We start from the raw sequence: 26,882 nt of genomic DNA, 5'->3' as shown, positions 1-26,882 counted from the left end.
TAAAAATCCCTTTTGAGGAGAGTAATTGGTGAGACCATACCTATGGTGCGTTTTACAAGGATACATGTTAAATTTACTAAGTGTAGAGTATAAATGAACACAATAACTAAGAAAATGTGGTGAAGGCTGTGTTAACTAGTTTGATGAAAATACTTCAAATGGTCTATAAAACCAGCACATTGTACCCCATGATTGCATTAATGTACACAGCTATGATTTAATAAAAAAAACAAATCCCTTTTGATACAGGTCCTTAAGTATTGTTCTCCTAAATTTTTGCTGTTGGAAAAAATGTTTGTAATATTTCTATAGTAATTTTGTCAGTAGCCAACTTAAACTCATACCCTCCTATTTTAATTTTGGTAGAACAACTTGTCACTGTCCTCCACACAGCAGAAGTTTATATAGTGGCAGTTGTTAAATCTACCCTTAATCTTCTCTAGATGAATAATTATAAGGCTTTTACTGTCTTCCTTTGATTGTCAAATGATTGGGAAGACCCCAAACTTCTTTAATATAAACTTCTTTTAAAAATAAAAGTGTTAAGGGGCTGGCCTTTTATGTAATTCTTCTTCAGTGGTTTCTTAACTTGTTTTGTGGGGATTAAGCCCTCTAACATAATCTTTTCTACCTCAGTTGACTTAACCTTTAAGTCTTTAAAATATTTTCTCCAATTTTTAGCTTCACTGATCATGTTCATTTATAATAATAATAAACAGAGCTAGTGTTCATGAATGTTTCTGAGAAATTGTTCCTGGATAGTATTGGATCAATTAATGATGATACTAAAAGACTGTGGCATCAGATGAGATAGTATATGTTAAAGTTTGGAAACTATAAATAAAGAGTTGCCTCTTAGTAATTCTGCTTCATTATGTAGTTGTTACAGAAAAGTGGGACTGCTTAACTCTAATGTTAAGTAATTCTAATTATTCCATGTCTTATAACAGTAGTTTCCACGCTTTTTGATTGAACATCTGACCAGTAATAAAATATCGAGTATATAACCAGTGTCTATTTATTTATAAATTATATGCTTCTATACTAATTTATTATGTGCCTTATACAACAATCATGTGAAAAATTAAAGGGGGATATAAAACGTGAATCTCCAGAGCACTCCATGGATTCTCCTGCTCCTCCCTAGAACATGTGCAAACCATCTTGGAATACCTTTGTTCTTCATTTGTTTTGCAGTTAAGGTTGGTAGTGACACAGAAGCTCACTTAACATCTTTCTTGACTTTTAACATCTTTTATTAGGGTTTTTCTAAGTATCATGTAAGAATATATCTTTTAAGATTTCCTACTTTATTTTTTTAATTGTAGCATACAGTTTAAAGTGCTCACTGCTAACCAATCTTACAAAAATGCTTGAAAACATTTTATTTTATAAAATATCTCTTCTAGGACCCAGCAGTATTTTGTTACTGTTTTGTCTCAGGAAATCCACTCACTTTTTTTTTTTTTTTTTTGAGGCAGAGTCTCACATTGTCACCCTTGGTAGAGTGCTGTGGCGTCATAGCTCACAGCAACCTCAAACTCTTGGGCCCAGACAATCCTCTTGCCTCAACCTCCCAAGTAGCTGGGCCTATAGGCACCTGCCACAATGCCTGGCTATTTTTATTTTTCTCTTCAGAGACTGGGTCCTCGCTCTTCCTCAGGCTGTTCTCAAACACCTGAACTCAACAATCTGCCTGCCTTAGCCTCCCAGAGCCGCTAGGATTGATTACAGGCATGAGCCTTCACTCACATTTTCTGAATCTTCTTTAAACTCCTTCCTTTTCTTCTTTCTTAACATTGCAATTCAGATAGTTTGGGGTCTTTAGAGCCCTGTCAGTTGCCACAAAGCCTCTGGACACTACACAAAAAAATAAAACATCAAGTCTATTTCCAAAACAAATTCTGGAGATTAGAACAAAACAAACTTTCTCAAAGATATATGTTATTAATAAACTAGTATATATCAATTCTTACTATTATAGTCTTGAGACAAAAATATCTTTCTCTGAGTTCCGTAAAGGAGTTGGGAGAAATTAGAATGAATCTTACATTATATAAACAACTCTTTATTATCCATGAATCACTGGAACACACAGATTTTTTAATTTTATTTAATTTTTTACTTTTTTTTGAGACAGAATCTCATTTTCTTGCCCTCTGTATAGTACTATGGCATCATAGCTCACAGCAACCTCAACTCTTGGGCCCAGGCGATCCTCTTGCCCCCAGTTTCCCAAGTAGCTGCGACTATAGGCATCCACCACAACACCCAGCTATTTTTAGAGGCAGATTCTTGCTCTGACTCAGGCTGGTCTCAAATCTGTGAGCTCAGGCAATCCACCTGCCTTGGCCTCCGAGAGTGCTAGGATTACAGGCGTGAGCCACGGCGCCCGGCCCAGAATACACATATTTTTAAAAAGTATTTTGTTATTTAAACTTTCAATGCCATTGGTTGCCTATACATTCTATAGAACTTGACAATTATTTTCTCCTGCCTTGCCCATTTGAGTGGGATACTAACTGAAAATTAAAATGGACTAAAGTCAGCAGGTGAAAGATTTTAAAAAGCATTTTAACCTGTATGTAAACTAGATAAATCCTAGAAAACTTTATAACTGTTTTATTTTTTTTGGTTAAAACTATCAAATAAAATTTTGAAATATAAGTCAAGATGATAGTCACTGATGTTGAAGTTTGCCAGTAAAGTTTTCTTTTAAGATACAAAGTACTCACGGCACCTGTGGCTCAGTTGGTAAGGCGCCAGCCCCATATACCAAGGGTGGCGGGTTCAAACCCAGCCCCGGCTGAACTGCAACCAAAAAATAGCCGGGCGTTGTGGGCGTTGTGGCGGGCGCCTGTAGTCCCAGCTACTCGGGAGGCTGAGGCAAGAGAATCGCTTAAGCCCAGGAGTTGGAGATTGCTGTGAGTGGTGTGATGCCATGGCACTCTACTGAGGGCCATAAAGTGAGACTCTGTCTCTACAAAAAAAAAAAGATACAAAGTACTAGAATATATTGATACTTAATAAGTGAAAGATATTTTGCTCTCTTTTCTGGACAATTTATGTAAATGGAATTTATGTGATGGAATTTAAAATTATGTAGTGTTTTGCTTCTGACTTCTTATACTTTGTGTAACATTTTTGAAGTTCTTCATTTTGTAGGATTTATCAGTATTTTTTGTTCCTTTTTATTTCTGAATATTTGTCCATTTGAAGGATATAGCACATTTTGTTTGTCCATTCCTAAGTTGATATTCATTTGGGTTATTTCTCTTGTTTGCCCGTTGTGAATAGTGCTGTTATGAACATCACTTAGTCTTCAGACATGTGTGTTTATTTCTTTTGGGTAAATTCTTAGGAGTAGAATCACTGGGTGATTCTACTCCTAAGAATTCTACTCTTAGGAGTAGAATTTTAAAAAATTGCCAAGTGTTTTCCAAAGTTGCTATACTATTTTACATTCTCACAAGCGGTGTATGAGGATTGCAGTTTCTCACTAACTCTTCTTGTCTTTTTAATATAGCCATTTTAGTGGCTGTTAAGTGGTATCTCATTTAGTTTTACTTTACGTTTGTTTAATGACCCAACTGATTTTTATCATTGCTAATTGTATGTGCTAAATGTTTGACATTCCTAATAGAAATAACTTCCTGATAACCCTATAGGTATTTTTAATCCTTTGCCTTCTACAAGCAGATTTGAAACAGCAAGGACAGTTTTTCAGTGACATAATACCACAGAATGTTAGAAGCATTGTGTTCCTAGTTTTGCAACTTTATCTAGGTTGAAAATGTGATTATGAAGTATGATTTACTTAAAATATACATTCAGAATTTTTACTCAGTATAAATGTATGCTTTTATTTGCCTCATGACTACTTTTAAGATGTATGTGAAATTGTTAAGAAAGCTCTTATCACTCTTTCATCACCCTGGAAATTACTGCCCATTGTGTATATGGATGTGTAGTTATTTAAAACAATTACCATAATTTGTGATTATTTCATTGAAATTATAAAAATAATATACTGTTAGATAATAATTATAAATAAAATGAGCTGGTTAATTTTAAAACTAATTTTATCTCATAAACCTCTTAGTCTATGTGTGATATTTATAAGAGAAGATATCTTCTGTTTGGACATCAGATTTAAATATCCAGTTTCTTGTTTGTGAACCTACTACTCTTGCAAGTAAATTATACCTACATGCCTCAATAGGGGGTTACTAAAATTATTAGACATCCTTATGTCAACATAGTTAGTGTTTATCAAAAATGAAGATGTTTGCTGAGAATTCCAAGATTAAATAATGTGTGTTGTATGTGTGTAATATTTTGATTTTTCTTATTGAAAACACATTTTTAAAGATTTGAAAAACCATACACAGACGTCTTAACCATAATTTCCTCTGAGTAGTGAAATTATTGATGATTTCATATTATTTATGTCAAATATTAATATTTTTGTAGCAACAAAATTTTTGTAGCACAAATTGATTACACCTGTCATTTAAAATGTATTGTTAAACAGAGCTTTTGTGTTTAAAAACAGATTCTCAGCTTAAAAGCCTCAAAAGTAAAGAATTACATAAAAATAGAAAGTAAACTAGTGGGCTTGGGGAGCCTTGAGCTTTTTACTGAAGAAGTGAATTTGTTAATCCTGCTTCCACTCATTAATTCACATGATTTAAAAAAACAAACACATTGTACCTTTTTTCTTATAAAGAATCTTAAATATATCTTACATCAGAAATCAACTGGATGTGTGATTAATGAAGAAAAAAGCTTCTTTGATCTAAAGCAGACTTCACATTTTAAACTTCCATTTGTACCCCAGATAACTTTTACACTCTCAGACAATTAACTGCTGCCTTATGTAGCCTAAGCACATGGTTACCCAGCTGCTGTGATCACCATGCAATCAACAACCTTCTATTTTTATGACTTAGTTTTTTTGGAGTTGTGCCAGTGAATATGTAAAGAAATAAGGCAAGAAAATAAACTTTATTGTTCAAGATCATTTGAATGCCATTAAAGCCACAATGAATTAGGTAATTTCCAGACTGAAAAAGAATTTAATATTCTGGAAGAATTCTTACCCTCTTAGTAAATGAAAATCTGCATTAAGAAAAAGATACCACTGTAATTGCCTCATTTTTATAAGAATTTTTCACATAAACATGGTGATATTTTATTTTTTTCTGTTTTCATATCAGTTCTGACAAAGGAACATATTTCTCTCCATTGTGAATTACCTGAACTTGTCATTACCAAACCTATATTTCTTCTATCAGCTATTGCATTCACTCTTGTGTTAATGGAGGCAAAGTGTCTGATCGTAATAAAGGCCTCCTCCCTTCTCTTCTGTTCACCATAGAATCTCACATGGATATTGCCCAATCTTGTCTCCTTGTGGAAGTCTTCTCAGTGGCATTTAAACTTTGCTTTAGGCTAGTTTTCATTTAAGGTTGTTCCACTGGCATCACATACATATTTCTGAACATAATCCCCGACTGACCGCATCAGAATGGAAGAAAGGAATCTGTTTTAACAAACAGAATAATGAGTAAGAACCTTTCCTGTGAGCTCTCCTATGTTAGAAACAAGCCAACATACAAACATTCTTGGATCTGACATGTCACATGTTTCTCACATTCTCTTCTCTATACTCATCATTGCATCTTTATTTTTCACATACTGTACTTTCCTAGTGAGTCTCCATGCTTTAATTATATGTGCTATCATTAAAACTTTTTTGTGCATAATAGGAGTTTTGACAATTAAGTTCGTGAACTCTTCTTAGAAAAAGTGCTTTATAGGGTAGACTAGGCACTGACATTGGTGCATAGCTTCCTAAGGGGAGTACTTCAGGGGAGGCCATAGTGATTTCAGCAATGAGATATGTACCACTTTTTCTAGGATGAGTTTGCCAAGTTAGTTGTCTGCCCTTGTACAATGACAACTCTGATGGCCACTCCAGAAAATGAGTTCTAAAACTACTTTGAAGGGTGGACTAGGTGCTGGCATCAATCTATAGCTTCCCAAGGCAAGTATTTCAAAGGTGACTATAGTAATATTCAGCGATGAGGTATGTAACGCTTTTTCTAGGATGTTTGCGAACTTGTTTGACCTCGTATATTCTAAATACGTTTTTATATATTCATTTATAATTTATATATACATATTGCTATGGCAATATACTATACACATTATAAAACAATGTAAAGAGGTGCTAAAGAGTAAGTTTAATTCTAAAACAGTATATATATCATGAGATCATATAATGAATGTAGACAGTTTTTTGTTTTTTGTTTTTTTTTTGAGACAGTCTCACTCTGTTGCCCAAGTCACACTGATGTATCTGTGCTGTCACATCAGTCTATCTCACAGCAATATCAGACTCCTGGACTCAAGCAATCCTCCTATCTCAACCTCCTGAGTAGCTAGGACTTCAGACACCTGCCATAGTGCCTGGCTGGTCTCAAATTCCTGAGCTCAAGAGATCCTTCTACCTCAGCCTCCCAGAGCTCTAGGATAACAGATGTGAGCTACCATGCCTGGCTGACAAATGCAGGTTTTAAATTGTCTTTGACAGTTTTGAATTTACAGGGCTTTCTTAATGATTTTCTTTTTTGCATTAAAATGTAGCTTTTGAAGGGCTCAAGGCATAAAAAGCAGATGGTGTTGGCCCTTTCTCTTTGTTCACATGTATTTTCATACAGTTTTTTGTAATCCTTCTGTGCCATATTGAATAAATGTACTAAACCAAGCACATTTGAACTGTAAAACTTTGTAACATGACTGTAGAAGTAGGAATGAACATACCATGTTACCCTTCTGCTTTGTGGCCTTTTCTCCCATCCCTTAGCTCTCCAGTCTGTGAAACAGGCACTATTAATCCAAATATTAAATATTATTATAACTTCATTGCTTTACTTGAGCAAAAAATGACATCAATAGAAGGTATATTTTTTGCCTACATTCCAGTGAACCATTTTTTATAGCTTCTTTGGCACACTTAGCCCACTTTGGTATACCACTTGTACAACTCAATCTCTTGCAACTTGTTTTTCTTCTTTTTTTTTTTTTGGAGACAGAATCTTAAGCTGTCACCCTGGGTGGAGGGCCGTGGCATTACAGCTCACACCAACCTCCAACTCCTGGGCTCAAGCAATTTTCTTGCCTCCACCTCCCAAGTAGCTGGGACTACAGGCACCTGCCACAACGCCCAGCTATTTTTTGGTTGCAGCCGTCGTCGTTTGGCGGGCTGGGCTGGATTCAAACCCGCCAGCTCAGGTGTATGTGGCTGATGCCTTAGTTGCTTGAGCCACAGGCGCTGAGCTGCAACTTGTTTTTCTTATTAATGGTATTACATACAAGACTGTTCTTATGATCATCCACAATCTCTCCAATTTAATCCACAGACTTTAGTTTGTTTTTAATTGACTATGTAATAACCTTTAGCTCATTTGGTCAATTCCTGGGCTTTCTCCTATTGGAAGTGGTTCAATTCCTGACTTAGTTGATCGTGTCAAAAAAAAAAAAAAAATGTTGGGTCATTTCTATACACTTTTCTCCTTTTTTAACTACTCCTGACTCCCTGTAATTAAGACTTGTTAATTCTCCTTCCTGCTTAATGGTGCTGTCACCAATCCTCCTTGATTTTATTTCCTACTTCACCGTATAGTCACTAAGACTTACCAATTTCACTTCCTAAAATTCTTCTCATATTCATTTACTTTTTTCTACCTGTGCTACAACTACCCAGTTTAAGCCATCAGCTATCTTGGAGTTCTGCAGTAGTCCAGCATGGACTGATACCTGCTTTATCCACATAGCAGATAGAGCGATACTTTGCAAACACAAATCTGATCATTTTACTCTCTTGCTTAAATCTCTTTAATGGCTTCTCAGTACAGTGGCCAGATACCAAAAACATCTAGCTGCTTACCAACCTAGTTTTATCTTCAGCTTTACTTCCTACCATTTTTCTGTTAGTTTTCTGTGCTCTAAACACCCTGATCTCTCTGATACTTCAAAATATGCTATGGCTGTTTATGTATCCCCCAGCACACAAACTTCCCATCTATGTATGTGCTGTTCTTCTGCTAAGAAGGGTCTTTTCTCTTACCTCTTTGCTAGCTTCTTCTTATCCTTCATATTCCTCCACTGCTTAGATTTCTTCAAAGAAGTCTAGGTTCGATACTCTGTAAATTCTCATTTTATCCTTTGTATTTGCATAAATAACTTAACATACCCATGGATTAATTGTTTAACTTACCATTGTATCTCCAGTACCTAGCAAATAAAGGATCAATAAATATTTGTGTAAGTGAACATTGTTTATCACAATTTGTTTCTGTATTTATATACTAGTTCTGTGAGGGTCATGACCTTATTTATTTTTGGTCTCCCTCATTTTCCCAATAGGTAACACATTTACACACAGACGCACAGACACATTTGTTAAATTTCTGTGGTAGTTCTGTCATTATATTTTTATTAAGCCTTTTCTCTTTTGACCTTAAATTGATCACACCAGTCTTGTGCACCCATTCCAGTACTTAATGCAGTGCCTGACATTAAAGAATTTAGTCATTGTTTATTATTATTTTTTATCAGTCTGTCTCTACTTTATAATATGCACATTTAACCCTTTTTTACTGTACTTACTAATCTTTGGACTGATTTCTGACATCTTATTTCGTATTGTCTGTGTCTTTGCTTTCTTTATTTTTTTTTCTTTTTTACCTATTATGTTTTGTTTGGATTGAACAAGTTTTTCCCCATTTTTATCCTTATATGAGTTGAGAAGTTTATAGTTGGGAATATTATCTTTTCAGTCATCTAGGTTGTCCTCTGTCACCTTTACTATTCAACATAGTGCTGGAATTTCTAGCCAATACAATTAGGCAAGACAAGGAAATAAAGGGAATCCAAATGGGAGCAGAGGAGGTCAGACTCTCCCTCTTTGCTGATGACATGATCTTATACTTAGAGAATCCCAAAGACTCAACCACTAGACTGCTAGAAGTCATCAAAAAATACAGTAATGTTTCAGGATATAAAATCAATGTCCACAAGTCAGTAGCCTTTGTATATGCCAATAACAGTCAAGATGAGAAGCTAATTAAGGACACAACTCCCTTCACCATAGTTTCAAAGAAAATGAAATACCCAGCAATATACCTAACGAAGGAGGTGAAGGACCTCTATAAAGAAAATTATGAAATCCCCAGAAAGGAAATAGCAGAGGATATTAACAAATGGAAGAACATACCATGCTCATGGATGGGAAGAATCAACATTGTTAAAATGTCTATACTTCCCAAAGCAATCTACCTATTCAATGCCATTCCTATTAAAATACCAACGTCATACTTTCAAGATTTGGAAAAAATGATTCTGCATTATGTATGGAACCAGAAAAAACCCCATCCGTATAGCTAAGTCAGTTCTTAGTAATAAAAATAAAGCTGAGGACATCAGCATACCAGATTTTAGTCTGTACTACAAAGCCATAGTGGTCAAGACAGCATGGTACTGGCACAAAAATAGAGACATAGACACTTGGAATCGAATAGAAAACCAGGAAATGAAACTAACATCTTACAACCACCTAATCTTTGATAAACCAAACAAGAACATACCTTGGGGGAAAGACTCCCTATTCAATAAATGGTGTTGGGAGAACTGGATATCCACATGTAGAAGACTGAAACTGGACCCACACCTTTCCCCACTCACAAAAATTGATTCAAGATGGATAAAGGACTTAAATTTAAGGCATGAAACAATAAAAATCCTCCAAGAAAGCATAGGAAAAACACTGTAAGATATTGGCCTGGGGAAAGACTTCATGAAGAAGACTGCCATGGCAATTGCAACAACAACAAAAATAAACAAGTGGGACTTCATTAAACTGAAAAGTTTCTGTGCAGCTAAGGAGACAACAACCAAAGCAAATAGACAACCTGCACAATGGGAAAGGATATTTGCATATTTTTAATCAGACAAAAGCTTGATAACTAGGATCTATAGAGAACTCAAATTAATCCACATGAAAAAAGCCAACAATCCCATATAGCAGTGGGCAAGAATCATGAATAGAACCTTCTCTAAAGAACACAGACGAATGGCTAACAAACATATGAGAAAATGTTCATCATCCCTGTCAGAGAAATGCAAATCAAAACCACCTTAAGATACCATCTAACACCAGCGAGAATGGCCCACATAAAACTGCAGATGCTGGCGTGGATGTGGAGAGAAGGGAACACTTTTACACTGCTGGTGGGACTGCAAACTAGTACAACCTTTCTGGAAGGAAGTATGGAGAAACCTCAAAGCACTCAAGCTAGACCTCCCATTTGATCCTGCCATCCCATTACTGGGCATCTACCCCGAAGGAAAAAAAATCCTTTTACCATAAGGACACTTGTACTAGACTGTTTATTGCAGCTCAATTTATAATCGCCAAAATGTGGAAACAGCCTAAATGCCCACCAACCCAGGAATGGATTGACAAACTGTGGTATATGTACACCATGGAATACTATTCAGCCATTAAAAAAATGGAGACTTTACATCCTTCGTATTAACCTGGATGGAAGTGGAAGACATTATTCTTAGTAAAGCATTGCAAGAATGGAGAAGCATGAATCCTATGTACTCAATTTTGATATGAGGACAATTAATGACAATTAAGGTCACAGAGGGGGTGGGGGAAGGGGAGAGCAGAGAGAAGGAAGAAGGGAGGGAGGTGGGGCCTTGGTGTGTGCCACACCTGGGGGCAAGACACAATTGCAAGAGGACATTACCTAACAAATGCAATCAGTGAAACCTGGCTTATTGTACCCTCAATGAATCCCCAACAATAAAAAAAAAATTTTTTTTCTACTAACATCTTACAACAGGACAGGAGTCTTTGTTCTCTCTTCCTTGCCATCTTCCTTATGAAAATACTTTGAAATTTTGCTTTTCAGTGTGATTTTTTTTGTACCAATCAAATCTTAAGTTTTGCCAGATTTTTATTTGTTTGATCTTTTGTTTTGGTTTTGTTTTGTTTTTTTGTTTTTGTTTTTGTTTTTTTAAAAACTTTTTTTTTTTTTTTTTATTGTTGGGGATTCATTGAGGGTACAGGTTTGGTTTTGTTTTTAACACATCCTTGTTGCTTTTATTTCAGATCTTATTCCTGGGTATCTTATTTGCTTATTTAGGATGTATTATATTTTTGGCTACCATAATTTCTCTAATAATTCTTTTAGATAGGATTTAGAGAGGATATACTTTTGTGCTGTTACATATGAGAAAATGTGTTTGTTTTGTCCCTTTACATCATTAGTTTGACTAGCTATGAATTCTATGTTCTGAATTCTTTTCCCTCAGAATTTCAAAACTTTTGCTTCATTGTTTTCACTGAGATGTCTGACATCGAGTTATATCTTTTTGCTTGAAGGCTTTTAGAATTTGGGCTTTTTTTTAACCTGTTATGAAATGTAAGCATTGCATGCCTAGTTTTTGTTTGCTTGCTTTATTTTCCATTCGTACTAGCTATCAGAAATTTTTTTCCATTATTTTTTTGAGACGATACTTTCTTCCATTGTGTTTACTCTTTCTAGAATTTCTGTTAACTGTATTTGGGAACCTTTGGATTTATCCTCAATGTCCGTTTGTTCTTTTTATATCTTAGTCACAGAAAATGCCTTTGCTAAGCCTTTAAATTATTCACTCTTCAGCTATGTTTATTCTACTGCTTGACACCATCTGTATTTTGTTCTTTATTTTAATGTTTAAATTTTTATGTCCAAGCTCCATGGTGGAGTCTTTCTCTGAAATACAGTGTATCTTGAATTCCTGAAGATAAGCTGTTTTTAGTCTTTGTTTGTATTCATTGCCAATCATTTAGCAATAAATGATTATGCAAATTCACTGCCATTGCTACATGATTAGCTCTTCTGCTATTGATTTTAGTGCCTCTCCTCAACAGTATGGTTTATTGTTATAGATCTCTATACACTTGAGACTTCCTGCCAGCTTCTGGGCAAATGCTGCATTTGCTTCTGGCAATTGGAGGAGGGACAGGACACCCTGCATGGTGGGTTGTGGTTAAAGTAACTGTTCTGGACTTGGTTACTTCTCTTTAGTTTGGGGATTCCAAGCATGCACCCCACCACTCTGTGTGTAAATGTTGGAGGTGGGACTTCTTTGTTGATGGGGTAACAAGGAGGAATAGGCCAAAATAACTAGCTGTTCTTCCTGCAGAACCCAACCTTCTAATGCTTGCTCGAAGGTTCCTTCCTGCTCTGTGGATCTTGTGGCTTCTCTGGCCTTGGGATTATTTTGCAAACTTTTTTTTTTTACTTTTTGTCACCACCCTCTCTGGAGGGTGTTATTAAATACATTCATAATGTTGTGCAATAATCACCACTATCCTTCTCCAGATGGTCATCATGGTTTCTTCCTCTAGTCCGCTCATATCTGAATTTTCTCATTTAGGAATTTCTTGAGATTCCTGATTCTTTAAAGGCATGCCTCCTTTGCTAATAGTGTCCCTTACGTAGACTTGAAGTGGAAAGGGCTGTCAGATGCATTGCTCAGAATGCTATATTGTTTCAGGCTTGTGGTCAATAATTTAGCATATCCCTGTTGATATATTCAAGAATGTGTAGTGAAAAAGTAGATCTTAGACTCTGACACAGATGTGACTGTATTCTAATACTATGTTATAAAGATATGAGGTATACTTATTTTATTCAATCCATATATTGCCTTTGATGAAATAAAAAAGCCACAGTGTTTTTTATTATATATTTTTGTAGCATATCATGAAAAGCTAATTTCAATATTTTTTTTCTATTAGGTTACTGCTAATTCACCTATTCTAAAAGCTCTTCAGTCCAACATTCAACATGTGCTGGTGTATGAAAATCTTGCGCTCCAGGAGAAAGCATTGACTTGTATTCCAGTCCAAGAACTAAAAAGGAAATCACAAGAAAAGTTATCTAGAGCTAGAAAATTGGACAAAGGTAATAGCTTTGCATAATCATTTATTGCTAAATATGTGAAATTGCTAAATAAACATAAATAACTGAAATATAGTTGACTTGTGAACAAATATACTGGTTTGAACTGCAGGAGTCCACTGATACATGGATTGTTTTCAACCAAATGTGGATATTCTTGAGTTTTGCAAGGCCATTTTCGGGACTTGAGTGTATGTGGAGTCCTAGAGCCACTCTCTTACATACCAAGGGACAATTGTAGTGCTGTTTGCTGTGTAAATTGTAAATATTTAACCCATTTCTATTTAGATTTTTAAGAAATACAATAATATAATTTTTTTGCAAATACCTCATATTAACATTTATTGATACAAACATTTACTTTCAATGTTTATTGTGGTAAATATAAATCACATAAAATATACCATCTTAATAATTTTTAGGTGTACAGTTCAGAGGTGTTAAATAACATTTATAATGTTGTGCAATCATCACCACTGTTCATCTCCAGAATTTTTTCCTCCCACACCAAAATGCCATACCCATTAATCAGTCACTTCCATTCCCCCATGTCTGTAGCTTCCGGCAACTATCCTTCTACTTTCTGTCTCTGTGATTTTTAACTGCTCTATATCATATAAGTGGAATCCTACAGTTGTTGTAATCGGCTTATTTCACTTAACATAAAGAACCCCAAAGGTCATTCATATTGTAACAATTACCTTCCTTTTGTAGTCCAACATCCCACGTGTGTATAAACATTGCTTATCCATCTCCTCTGTCCACGGACATTTGGTTTGCTTCATGTTGTAGCTATTGTAAATAATGTTGCTTTGAATGAGACCCTGGTTTTAATTCTTTGGGGTGTGTACTCAGAAGTAGAATTGTTAGATCATATGGTAATTCTATTTTTAATTTTTTTGGGAACCACCATACTGTTTTTCAGAGTGACTGTATCAGTTTATATTCCTGCTAACAGTGTACAGGGTTGCAATTTTTCTACATCCTTATCAACTCTTATTATTTTCTGACTTTTGATAGTAGCCATGCTAATGAGGATGAAGTGATACGTAATTATAGTTTTGATTTGCATTTCCCTGATGATTAGTAATGTTGGCATCTTTTCATGTGCTTATCCGTCATTTTTCTTCTTTGGAGAAATGTCTATTTAAGTCTTTGGAACATTCTTTGAAAAACTTTACCTAAATATATATTTGCAGTCTAATCCTAGATATGTGAATGTTTTTAGGTGAAGTAGGACTTTAGTCCATGGAATATGTGATGGTATCATTTGTGAATATGAATTCCTAAATTTTTTTTCAGTGTAACAAAGAGAACTTTTATTTAAGAGAAAGTTTAGAACACTTCCAAAGAGAGTTGGAAGTGGGTCCCTTTCATGAAGAAGAAGAGGAAAGAGAGACCTGAATTAGTGAATGTTAATGTAAGTTCTAAACCATGTTTAGAGTTAATCCATGTCAGTAGAGTCTAGGCCATTGACTCACTATTGTTAATAGACGTTATTTACTAATTAAGACTAGGTTTTGAGGTCAAGTACGGTGGCTCACACCTGTAATCCCAACACTTTGGAGGCCAAGGTAGAAAGATTAGTTGAGGCCAGGAGTTAGGACTAGCCTGAGTAACACAGGGAGACCTCATCTCTACAAAAAATTATAAAAAATTAGCTGGACAAGGTGGAAAATGCCTGTAGTCCAGCTATTTGGGAGGCTGAGGCAGGAAGATCACCAAAAAAAAAAAAGTGGATCTGAAGCCAAGTGTCTTTGTGTAAACTCAGTTCTGCTGTTCTATATCACTGAGCAAATAATTTAATCTCATGCCTCAGTTTTTTTGTTTAAAATATGAATGATAATTTTAAGAAAAAATGAGTTAGTATATATATGTAAACAACTCAGAATAATACCTGCTATATTCATCACCCCAAATTTTTTAGTATTGTTTTCATGGCCTTTGGGATTTGAGTTATTAAATTGTCCCAAGTATAGCATTTTTACTTTGAGTTTTTATGTAATTGCTTTTTATTTCTTAAGTCATTTCTTAACACTGTAATTTCTGGAGCATTATTCATTTTTTTTTTTTTTTTTTTTTTGGCAATTGCCCTGGTTTACAATAAATATTTTAAACTAATCTTAGTCCTCCTTCAAAAACGCTATTCTGTTTTATGTAAAGTTGCAGGTGCCTTTTAATAGAATTGTTCCAGTTCTTTCCTCCTGTCCCTTATGACTGCAGTCCCCAACCCCTGGGCCGTGGACCAATACCTGTGCATGGTCTGTTAGGAACCAGGCCTCTCACAGCAAGAGGTGAGCCAGTGAAGCTTCATCTGTATTTACAGCTGCTCCCCATTGCTCACATCATTGCCTGAGCTTGGCCTCCTGTCTGGTTGGCGGTGGCATCAGATTCTCATAGGAGCATGAACTCTACCACAAACTGTAGGCAAGGGATCTAGGTTGTGAGCTCCTTATGAGGATGTAATCCCTGATGATCTGAGGTGGAGCTGAGGTGGTGATGCTAGGGCTGGGACCATAATATGTAGTTGGCTGGAAAACAAGCTCTGGGCTTCCTCTGATTGAGTGTTAACGGTGAGGTGTATAATTATTTCATTATATGTTACAATGTAATAATAATAGAAATAAACTGTACAATAAATGTAATGTTCTTGAATCATCCCAAAAACATCCCTCACACTACCCCTGTCCTGTGGAAAAATTGTCTTCCATGAAACTAGTCCCTGATGCTGAAAAGTTGGAAATCAGTGCCCTGTGATATTCCCATCATTTGTTTCACTTATCTGTAGATGGCAATCTCCCAACACATTGCTATTATTATTATTTAAAGTAGTTTTTTAGATTAAGTAAGAAAAATAAGTGATTTTATGTTATTTTCATCTGTTTATTGTCCGATGTTCTTCCTTTGTTCATGCAGATCCAAGTTTCTAACCTATACTATTTTCTTATATTTCTTTTGGAGCAGTTCTGCTAGAGGTGAATTTCCTTAGTTTTCGTTTCCCTGAGAAAGTATTTATTTTTCCTTCACTTTTGCTGGATAATATTACTGAGATATAGAACTCTAGGCTGGTGGGCTTTTTCTCTACATACTTTAAATATTTCACTTTGTTTTCTCTTTTTGCATTGTTGCTGATAAAAAGTCTGCATACTATATTTTCTGTCCATATTCCTTATTCAAGATTTTCAGTGAGGAGGGAAGGAAGAAATTAAAAAAACAAAAATGGGATTTTCACTCTGTTTTGTTTCTCTGCAATTTGAATAAAATATGCCAAGATGAAGATTTATCCTGCTTGGGGTTCTCTGAGCTTCCTGTATTGTGGTTTGGTATTGTATTAGTTTTTTGAAAATTCCGACCTTTCTACTTCAGATATTGCTTCTGCTTCTTTCTCTCTTTTCCTTCTGATAGCTCAGTGCCATATTTTATTTTACTTTCATTTAGCTCTCTTCCTTAATTTGCCACAGTTCTTAGATGTTCTGTTCCATTTTGAAATTTCCCACAGTTATATTAATGTTCTGTTCCTTGCTTTTCCAATAGTTGTAGGTGTCAGAAGCTTTGATGCCTCTGGTATTCTTGTCTCCCCTGTTGTCTTTGGGCTTCCCTGAGAACTCCTCCTTAGAGTGTGTATCCTGTACATGTTGTAATCACAATCATTGTACTGTAGCCCTTTGGGGGTATAGTACAATGGTAAGATATAGGGAGGGAGAACCTTCTGTAATCTTTTGATATCAGTATTAAAAATCTCAGTCAAGGGGGTGAGTTTGCTTAAATGCCTGAACAACACACTGCAGTTGGGTAAGTGCCCTTCCCCAGTTCAGAAAAGGCTCTGGTAAAATCTTTTTCCTGAAAGAGTAGTCCTTAATTGTAGAGAATACTTCATGGTTCTTACTCTTTCCTTCTCCTTCCTCAAGTCACAAAGGGGTCTTTCCTGTTTCTTCATCATGACAGCCTGGTAGGGTTCCTGGAGACAAAATGCACCAAAGCATGGAGACCTTTCCCAAGACTGCATTTCTCCCTTTCAAGCTAGTACATACTCAGCGTCCAGCAGTTTGTCAAAATTACCATTTAAGTGTTCTTACTAGTTTATGGCTCCAGTGGCTTCTGCTTTATGTAAGCAGGATCTTGTTTGTGATTTTTCTGTATTTGCCTGTCTCTCTGGATTATAGAGTGATCGTCTTCCTTGTGACCCTAGATCTTTAATGGATCCAAGAAAAGTCATTGATTTTTCAGTTCAGCTTTTTATTATTTTAGGGCTGTGTCAACTCCTGCTTTGTAGAGAAACCAGGAATTTCTCTTGAGGACTAACTGTATGTGTCTTTTTCTTTCTTTTTTTTGTTGAGACAGGGTCCCACCCTATGCCCCTGAGCAGAGCGCAGTGGGCGTGGTAGCTCACCACAACCTCAGACTCGGGCTGCGGGCACCCCGCTGCCTCAGCCTCAGGAAGCCGCTGGGATTACAGGCGCTCGCTCACCGTGGCACCCGCTGGGTTTTTCCTTTTTTTTTTTTTCACGAGTCGTTATTCGGGTTTCATGTATGTCATTTAGATATGTTGCTATCTCTTGTATTTTGGTAATTTTTGTCTTCATTCTACTGTGATACTGTGTCATTTCCTTATTTTTGATAACTGGCCTGGGCCTTAGACTTATTTCTGCTATAGGTCTATTGATCTTGAGACAGTTCTTCTCTTCTTGCACTAATACGTGATCACGAAGGCCCTATCCACCTTCACATTGCTGTGGTCCTTTATATGAAGCCTTACATAAATGTCTGTTTATCAGGTACTTAATGAACATGTTCTCTGTTTGAGTATTTGGACTGGGCCCTGCAGGGGAGAAACAGTTATATAGCCCTGCCTTAAGAAGCAGCTGAACAGTGGATGAGAATTAAAATATAAAGAACAACTGAGTGTGAAGCAGAACCCACCAAATGTAATGTATCAAGTACAATTTTAGAAACATTATGTTGCCAAATGAGTAAGTTGCAATGAGAAATATCTCAGAGAGGGAATGCTCTTGTTTGTGTCTTCCTCATTCTATCCCTCTAGGCAAGTAATAGTTAGGAAATTGCTCAAGGAACAAAAATCCTCAAAAAGGAGAATTAGTGACTGGGTGTGGTGGGAGGACTACTTGAGCTCACCAATTCAAGACCAGCCTGAGCAAGAGCAAGAACAAGATCCCTGTCTCTACTAAAAATAGAAAAATTAGCCAGGCATGGTGATGTGTGCCCATAGGCCCAGCTACTTGAGAGGCTTGAGTCAGGAGTTTGAGTCTGCAGTGAGCTATGATACCTCTGTACTCTATCCCAGGTGACTGAGTGAGACTCTGATCTCAAAAGAAAAGAATTAGTTGGGGAATAGTATCGTTATTCTGACGGATTTGTCCATCTGTCATCACAGCGGGAATGGTCTTGTCAATGTACTAAGAATTATTCAAGTCCATTAGCTAAGATTTCAAGTCCATTTCACATAAAAATGTGCTGATGGTTTCTGCTAACATTCATCCCAGTGTTTTTCCTTCTTTTTTATAAAAGTAATGTGTTTTTTATAAAAAATGTGAAAAATGGAAAGAAGATAAACTGTCCATAATTTCATCACTTTGGAGTACAACTTTTTTTTATGCTTTTTGAAATTATTTTTATTTAATCATAGCTAGAGTACAACTTTTAAGAGTTTTGTATATATCCTTTGATACTTAAAAAGTTTTAGTTGAAATAGGCAAGAAACAACACATCGAGTTGGTAGTGGGGTAATATGAAAATCATTAACAGATTGGGCTTTTTATAAAGATCATGAAGGATATTTGGGATTTATAACCTGATATGTCAAAGGACATGCTAAGGCAGAGATTTTCTTTCAAGTGTTGTGATCAACATGCATGCAGGTGGAAAACTACAGACTCTATTTGTAGAGTAGTGAGCAGTCCAGTTTAGCTGTGTGCAGGGCAGGGCATGTGTGTGTAAAGCAATAGTGGACATTGTAATTTGGTTGACATTGAATTCCAGGCAGAGCACTTTATACTGAGTTTCTTTTTTACTGTTTCAGAAAATTAGAGGTAAATGAAACAAAAGTTATTTCTAATAAGATTTGAAATAGAAAACAAGGACCAAAGAAATTCAGAGGAAGCATATACCTTAGCCAAAAGGCTAATGTTATTGAATATATGATTACCATGATTAAACATATACCAAAAATGTTACATAGCCTCATTCATCTGCAGGAAGTAAAAATGATTTTTCTTTCTTTTTTTTTTTTTTTTAAGAGACCGAGTCTCATTTTATCACCCTTGGTAAAGTCCTGTGGCGTCACAGCTCACAGCAACCTCCAACTCCTGGGTTTAGGCAATTCTCTTGCCTCAGCCTCCCCAGTAGCTGGGATTGCAGGTGCCCGCCACAATGCCCGGCTATTTTTTTGTTGTTGCAGTTTGGCCGGCGCCAGGTTCAAACCCACCACCCTTGGTACATGGGGCCGGCACCCTATCCACTTAGCCACAGTTGCCGCCTGTGAAAATGATTTTTCAAGGAAATTAGGTGTTCTTGAATACTTGATTGAGCAGAGTTAAACATTGAAGCTTTGAGTGAGTGATGCAAGAACTGTGTTTAAGGACGATTACTCTAATAATAGTTTATACGGTGAGTAAGAATCAAAAAAGTGAAAGGAGAGAAGAATTAAAACATGATGGTAATCAAATTTACATAAGAAGAGGATGAGCAAGATATGGGGACTGCAACAGAAAAGATAGATGTGAAAAATGTTCCAGTGATAGAATAGGTGGTATTTGCACTTGTTATGACAAGGAATTGTGTATACACAAGGAAAATGTCAAAGATGACTGGCTACTTTTGAATCTAAACAACTAGAAAATTAGAGGAGTCAGCAGGAATAGGTTTTGAAGGGAAAGGAAGAGCCTGGTTTTTATGGTACTTGCTGGATATGCTCTGGACTGTCAGGTGAAAACATAAGCCTGGGAATTTCTATAAAAAGTTAAGCTTTGAAATTTGCTTAAAGGTGTTAGGTGGAGCCATGCAAGTAAATGAGATTGAAAAGGCAGAGGAGGGGCCAGGGGCTGTGGTGGTTCACACCTGTAATCCCGGCATTCTGGAAGGCCTGAGCTCACGTGTTCGAGACCAGCCTGAGCCAGAGCGAGACCTCATCTCTAAAATATCTAGCCAGAGTGAGACCTTATTTCTAAAAATATCTAGGCTTCCCCTCCACTGTAGTCCCAGCTACTTGGGAAGCTGAGGCAAGAGAATTGCTTGAGCCCAAGAATTTGAGGTTGATGTGAGCTGTGATGCCACAGCACTCTGCCCCAGTGAGACTCTGTCTCAAAAAAATTAAAAAAAGAAAGAAAAAAGAAGTGGTTCTAGAAAACTGTGTAATATAAGCCACATGGGGATATTTACGTTCAAATTAATTTAAATTAAAAATTGAGTTCTTAAGTCATACCACATTTCAGGTACCAAATAACCACAAATGGTTCATGGCAGCCCTATTGAACAGTAGAAATATGGATTATTTCCATTGTTGCTGAAAATTCTATAGAATGGCAATGTTTTAGAAACACAATAAGATATTAGAGTGATAAGTGAAGAGAATATAAACATATAGTGAAATAAGTGGTATGATAGGCATAATGAATTTGTAAACTAGGGTTAGATTGGGCTAGGAATAATAATGACTCCAGTGTCTTCGGAGTGATTACTTTGTTGTATAAGAAATCATCAAGGGATAGGCAGGCTGATGCTAATGGTGTGCTATATCATTAAAGACTTAGGTGCCTCTGTCTTTTGACTCTGGCATACATTATTTCCATTCTTCATGTTACCTCGTAGTCCAGAATGGATGCTGGAGCTCCAGCTGTTATGGACCAGAAATCAGGAAGAAGAAAGGGAGAAAAAGCAAAAAGGTTCTGTCTCTAATCTGAGCCTATTCTCTTGAAGTTGCCTTTCTTGGAGTGATACAAAGCTGAGTATTTTAGCCTCACTTAGCTGCAGGGGAGGCTGGGGCATATAGTCTTCTATGGTGCATTGCCATCCCCTCCCAAATTAAAACTGTATAAATAAGGAAGAAGTGACAAATGGATATTATGTGGCAACCAGCAGTCTCTGCCCCAGCCACTGCCTGGCATTGAAATATTGACAAAGCCTCTACTGGCTAGTTTCTTGATTTTTTTTTTTTTTTCTCTTTCCTTGTGGGCTCTTTTGTCTTCCTCAGACAAAATCTTATTCTGGGTTTGTGAACTAGGAAAAGTGTCCGGATTTGAAGCAGAAGTGGAGCCCTTGTATCCCTGCCCACTGAAGTATCTGCAGAGACAATTAAGGAGAAGCAGGATTTAATAGCTCTGGCCTGGTAGTTTGAATATTTTTCATGATTGTTTCAGATACAAGTAAGACACTTTTTAGAAGACAAAGAACCTTGTCATTTTAGAAAAGTGCTAACAGTATAAGTTGGCCTACTAAATAGTGTATGAAGACATGGTATGTAGAATATTGAATCTTAAAGGTGTGTATAGACATGGGGCTACCTCTACTGATGTTTTCCCTCATTGTCTTCTCATTTCTCTTTCTTGTACATTGATGTCAGTGATTTCAGAGGGTGGATTTAGAGCTAAGCTGCTTCTTTTTATGGTGTCACTGAGAAGTTACTAGAAATCTATATTTATATGGTATTTTTGAAGATGCTAAATTTATAAATATGAAGTCTTAATTATACTTTTAAAATAAACTCTCCACACTCTAGATGTTTTCTTCACTGAATTTAGGATCTAAGTCAGAGCTCTCATTAACCCCCATGTCAGATTTCTGAGCTCCTCTTGTCCTATACATACAGGAATCCATTTGCATTTCTCTGAGCAATGAGTAAGGATATTACTTAACTGAGAAACACTGACCCTCACTGGTCTCACTGTTAGGTAGTTATACTTCCAGGTAGAAACTTGACGTATGCTTAGAGTATGTAACACAGAACTGCAAATTGGCTGTCTTTTTTCCCTTCTTTAACTGTCTTGATGATGACTATTTGGTGAACATTACTGATTCTAAGTAATATTTTGAGGCTTATTTCGTCTTTCTAACATTCTTTCAAATATTTACTGAGCACCTGTTTTATAACAAGCACAGTTCTAAGTATTGAGGATATAAATGTGAACATAATAAAGTACCTGCTATTAAGGCTAAAAAAAAGGAGGACAAAAAAAACAGTGCTCAACTATGTCAAGTAATTATGTCAGGAAGACAAACAGAATAACAGATTAGAGAGTAAGTGACTAGAAAGAATGGTGTTTGGTATACGATTATTAAGGGCTTCTCTGAAAAACAGTGATTTCCCTTTTAGGTAGAGGGCACTACCAATTGCAAAGGCAGCCTGAGGTGGGAGTGTTTGACATGTTTAAGGGATGGCAGGGAGGGTAGTGTGGCTGTAGCAGAATGAACAAAACAGATAGAGGTAGGGTTTGAGGTCAGAGAGATAATGGGCAGATGGAGTTTCTTGTGGCTGCTATCACAAATTACCACAAACATGGTGAATTAAAAAAACAAATTTATTCTCTAACATTCTGGAAGCAAAATTCCAAAATCATTAACCTAGGCTCAAAGCACGGTGTCAGCGGAACCATGCTCCTTTGCCTCTTCAGCTTTTGGTGGCTGCATCTCTCCAGTCTTCAAGGCCAGTATCTTCAAATCTCTCTCCACCCCATGTTCACATCGCCTTCTCCTCTGTGTGTAAAATACCCATTTGCTTTCTTCTTAAGAGGTTACTTGTGCTTGAATTTAGGGCCTGTCCAGATACTCCAGGATAATCCCCCTGTCTGAAGAGCCTTAACTTCATCATACTTGCAAAGACTTCTTTTTTCTTACTTTTTTTTTTTTTCCATTTCATAGACTATAGGGATTAGGACATGAATATCTTTTTTTTTTTCTTTTTTAGGCACTTAGCTAAAGTGCTGTATTATATATGTATTTTTAAATTTATTTTGGATTAATATGAAGGTACATATGATTAGGTTACATTGTTTAAATTTGTAAGATAGAGTCCAAGCTGTAGTTTTGGACTTTACCCAAGAAGTGTGTCATTTACCCATACATTGCACCTGTTAGGTGGAGACTTACCAAGCCCCCCTTTTCCCCTTTTGAGTTTAAGTTTTTCTCTCATTTGTGCACATTGTTGTTAATCCACAAATTTCAATTTGTATTGGGTACATAGGATAATTGATTTTCCATTTTTGTGATACTTAGGAAAGTGTTCTCTAAATCCATTCAAGTTGTAACAAAAGATAGAAAGTCTCCTGGCTCTACGCCTGTGGCTCAAGCGGCTAAGGCACCAGCCACATACATCTGAGCTGGCAGGTTCGAATCCAGCCCGGCCCCACCAAACAACAATAACGGCTGCAATAAAAAAATAGATGGGCATTGTGGCGGGTACCTGTAGTCCCAGCTACTTGGGAGGCAGAGGCAGGAGACTCGCTTGAGCCCTGGAGTTGGAGGTTGCTGTGAGCTATGATGCCATGGCACTCTACCCAGGGTGACAGCTTGAGGCTCTGTCTCAAAAAAAAAAAAAGTCTCCATCTTTTTTTATGACTGAATAGGAAGTATTCCATAGTATACATATGCAGTAGTTTATTTATCTATTCTTGTGTTGAAGGGCACTTGGGCTATTTCCATATCTTTGCAATTGTAAGTTGGGCTGCTATAAACAATTGAGTGCAAATGTTCTTATGATAAAATGACTTCTTTCTTTTGAGTATATACTTAGAAATGAGATTGCAGGATCAAATTGAAAATCTACTTTAGTTCTTTGAAGACTCCATGGATATCTTTTTGAAGGGCCATTTTTTAGTCTATCACACGGGCCCAGCTAAAAAAAACAAAGAGTAAGGACTTTGAATTTTATTCTGAATGAGATGAAAACCCATTGGAAGGTTTGTAGTGTCATAATCTGGCCTGCATTTTTAAAAAGTTTACTCTAGCTGCTATTTGTAAGGAGGAGGGGATACTAGTACTCTGTAAGTGTTCACTTCTAATGTAACTAATTCGTGGATATCTTCTTGTTGGAAAACTCACACTTTAAGTAAAAGCCAGTTTCCCTGCCATTCCGTCCTATTTTTCTTTCGTGGGTAATAGTTATTATATGAGGTGGTTTTTTTCCATCTCCTATTTTGCATATTCATACCTATAAATAGTTATAAAAATGAATGAATTTAACTTTTGTGGGTTTTACATAAATGTATTATATATATTTAGCTCTTTGATATTTTTCATTTACAAATACATCTCGGGAGCCTTTTCTGCTCTTGTTAGTGTTTTATAGTACACATACACTGTTATTTATGTAATTCCCTGTTGATGAGCATTGACGTTGTTTACTCTTTTTCTCTATTCTAAAAGCTACAGCATTGGAAATTCTTGTGAAGCATGTCTCCTGAGATAGATACCAAAAGTATCTAGTGTGTGACAGTTTTAGACTGTAATGGATCCTGCCAAACAAAATGCCTTCCAGGCTGTACCAAAAGTGTCTAAGTTTTCACTTAGTGAAATTACCGAATTTCTTTTACAGACTTCATAAATTTTTCTAATGGATTAATATTCTTACTGATTTGTATAAATTCTTTATGTATTTTAGATGCTTTTCTTTGTTAGACAAGTAATTTTTTATCTAAGTGTTCTTTGTTTATTTTAGTGTATCTTTTGAAATTCAAAAATTTTTAATTTTAACATAAAATTTAATTTTTTTCTTTTCTTTCTTTCCTTTTTTTTTTTTTTTTTTGAGACAGAGTCTCACTTTGTCGCCCTGGGTAGAGTGCTGTGGCATCACAACTCACAGTAACCTCAAACTCCTTGGCCCAAGGATCCTTGGCACTCCTTGGCAAGTGATCTTCTTGCCTCAGCCTTTCAAGTAGCTAGAGCTACAGGTGCTTGCCACAAGAGCAGGCTAGTTGTTCTGTTTTTAGTAGAGGTGTGGTATTGCCCTTGCTCAGGCTGGTCTTGAACTTCTGAGCTCAAGCGGTCTACCTGCCTTGGCCTCCCAGAATGCTAGGATTACGGGTAGGTGTGAGCCATTACGCCCAATTTTTTTCTATTATTGATTTTACAATAAGACGATCGTTCCTAATCCGTAGTCATAACTATATTCTCTTAATACTTCTACTACTACTTTATAGTATTCAGAATAAGTAGGTCAATCAATAGCTGAGATTTTTTTTTTAATGAATGAAGTATGATAGTGACCTGATACTTGACAGCTGCTTGTTCTAGTATCATTTATATATCCTCTTAGAACTGCTTTGAAATTCTAACTTTATTAAATACCGTATGTTTGCTTACAACTCTGTCTTTCAGTACTTTTTTTTAAACTTTATTCAAATTAATATCAGGGTACCGTATTTAGGTTACATTGCTCTCACTTCCAGGGTAAAGTTCCATTTGTAGAAGAGCCCCTCACCCAGGGGACATGTTATACAACCTCACAATGTGCACATTAGGTGAGATCCCACATCATACCCTCTCTCCTTCTGCCACACATCCTCTCTCCTTCCCCCTCCCGCTTTTCTCTACCCCCAAACTGTACTATAATTGTGTTTTATTGTTCTTAGGAACATATAATTGTTTATATACTGATTTCATATTAGTATGGAGTACATTGATATTTCTTTTTCCATTCTTGCAATACTTTACTAAGAAGAATATATTTCAACTCCATCCAGGTAAATGTAAAAGATGTAAAATCTCCATCTTTTTTAATGGCTGAATAATATTCCATGGTATACATATACCACAGTTTGTTGATCCATTCATGGGTTGATGGGCACTTAGGTTGCTTCCATAATTTGGCAATTATGAATTGAGCTACAGTAAACATTCTAGTGCACATGTCTTTGTGGTAAAATTATTTTTGTTCTTCTGGGTAGATACCTAGTAATGGAATTGCAGAGTCAAATGGAAGATCTCTGAGGATTCTGCATACTTCTCTCCACAAAGTCTGTATTAGTTTGCAATCCTACCAGCAGTACAGAAGTGTTCCCTTCTCTCCACATCCACTCCAGCGTCTGGTGTTCTGGGACCTTGTGATGTGGACTAATCTTGCTGGTGTTAGGTGATATCTTAGAGTGGTTTTGATTTGCATTTCTCTGATAATTAAAGACGAGCATTTTTTCATGTGTTTATTGGCCATTCGTTTGTCATCCTTGGAAAAGTTTCTGTTCAAATCACTTGCCCACTTATAGAGAGGGTTGTTTACACTTTTCTTACTGTTTAATTTTAATTCTCGGTAGATTCTAGTTATCAGGCCTTTGTCAGATTCATAACATGCAGAAATCTTCCATTCTGAGGGCTGTCTGTTTGTTCTGTTTGAGCTGTGCAAAAGCTTTTTAGCTTGATCAAACCTTAGTTATTTATTTTTGGTGTTGTTGCAATTGCTGGGGGCGGAGTTGGGGGGATCTTCCTCATAAAGTTTTTTCACAGGCCAGTATCTTCCAGTGTTTTCCCAACACTCTCTTCTAGAATTTTAATTGTTTCATGTCTTAAATTTAAATTTTGTATCCAACGAGAATCAATTTTTGTCAATGGTGAGAGGTGTGAGTCCAGTTTCAGTCTTCTGCATGTGGATAACCATTCTCCTAGCACCATTTGTTAAATAAGGTTTCTTTTCCCAATTGCATGCTTTTGTTAGGCTTCTCAAAGATTACATGAGGATATGTGGCTGGGTTCATCTCTAGATTCTCTATCTTATTCCATAGATCTGTGTCTCTATCTTTGTGCCAGTACCATGCTATTATCACTATAGCTATGTAATATAGTGGCAAAGTGGTGCCTCCAGATCTGTTTTTGTAAGAACTGCATTTGCTATTCGGGGTTTTTTCTGGTTCTGTA

The 26,882-nt window shown here is 36.3% G+C and overlaps 1 protein-coding gene across 2 annotated transcripts in view; it reads left to right on the top strand.

Moving 5' to 3' along the window:
* NGLY1 (N-glycanase 1) overlaps nt 1-26,882 on the top strand; it is a 68,618-nt gene that overhangs the window by 15,754 nt on the left and 25,982 nt on the right. For both annotated transcript variants that reach the window (XM_053599437.1, XM_053599436.1), the window contains exon 4: nt 12,866-13,031. In XM_053599437.1, the coding sequence (XP_053455412.1) occupies nt 12,866-13,031 (166 nt within the window). The remainder of the gene's footprint in view (nt 1-12,865; nt 13,032-26,882) is intronic.

Source organism: Nycticebus coucang, chromosome 8 (genome assembly GCF_027406575.1).
Source record: "Nycticebus coucang isolate mNycCou1 chromosome 8, mNycCou1.pri, whole genome shotgun sequence".
Lineage (NCBI taxonomy): Eukaryota > Metazoa > Chordata > Mammalia > Primates > Lorisidae > Nycticebus > Nycticebus coucang.
This window is presented reverse-complemented; position numbering and strand designations above follow the sequence as displayed.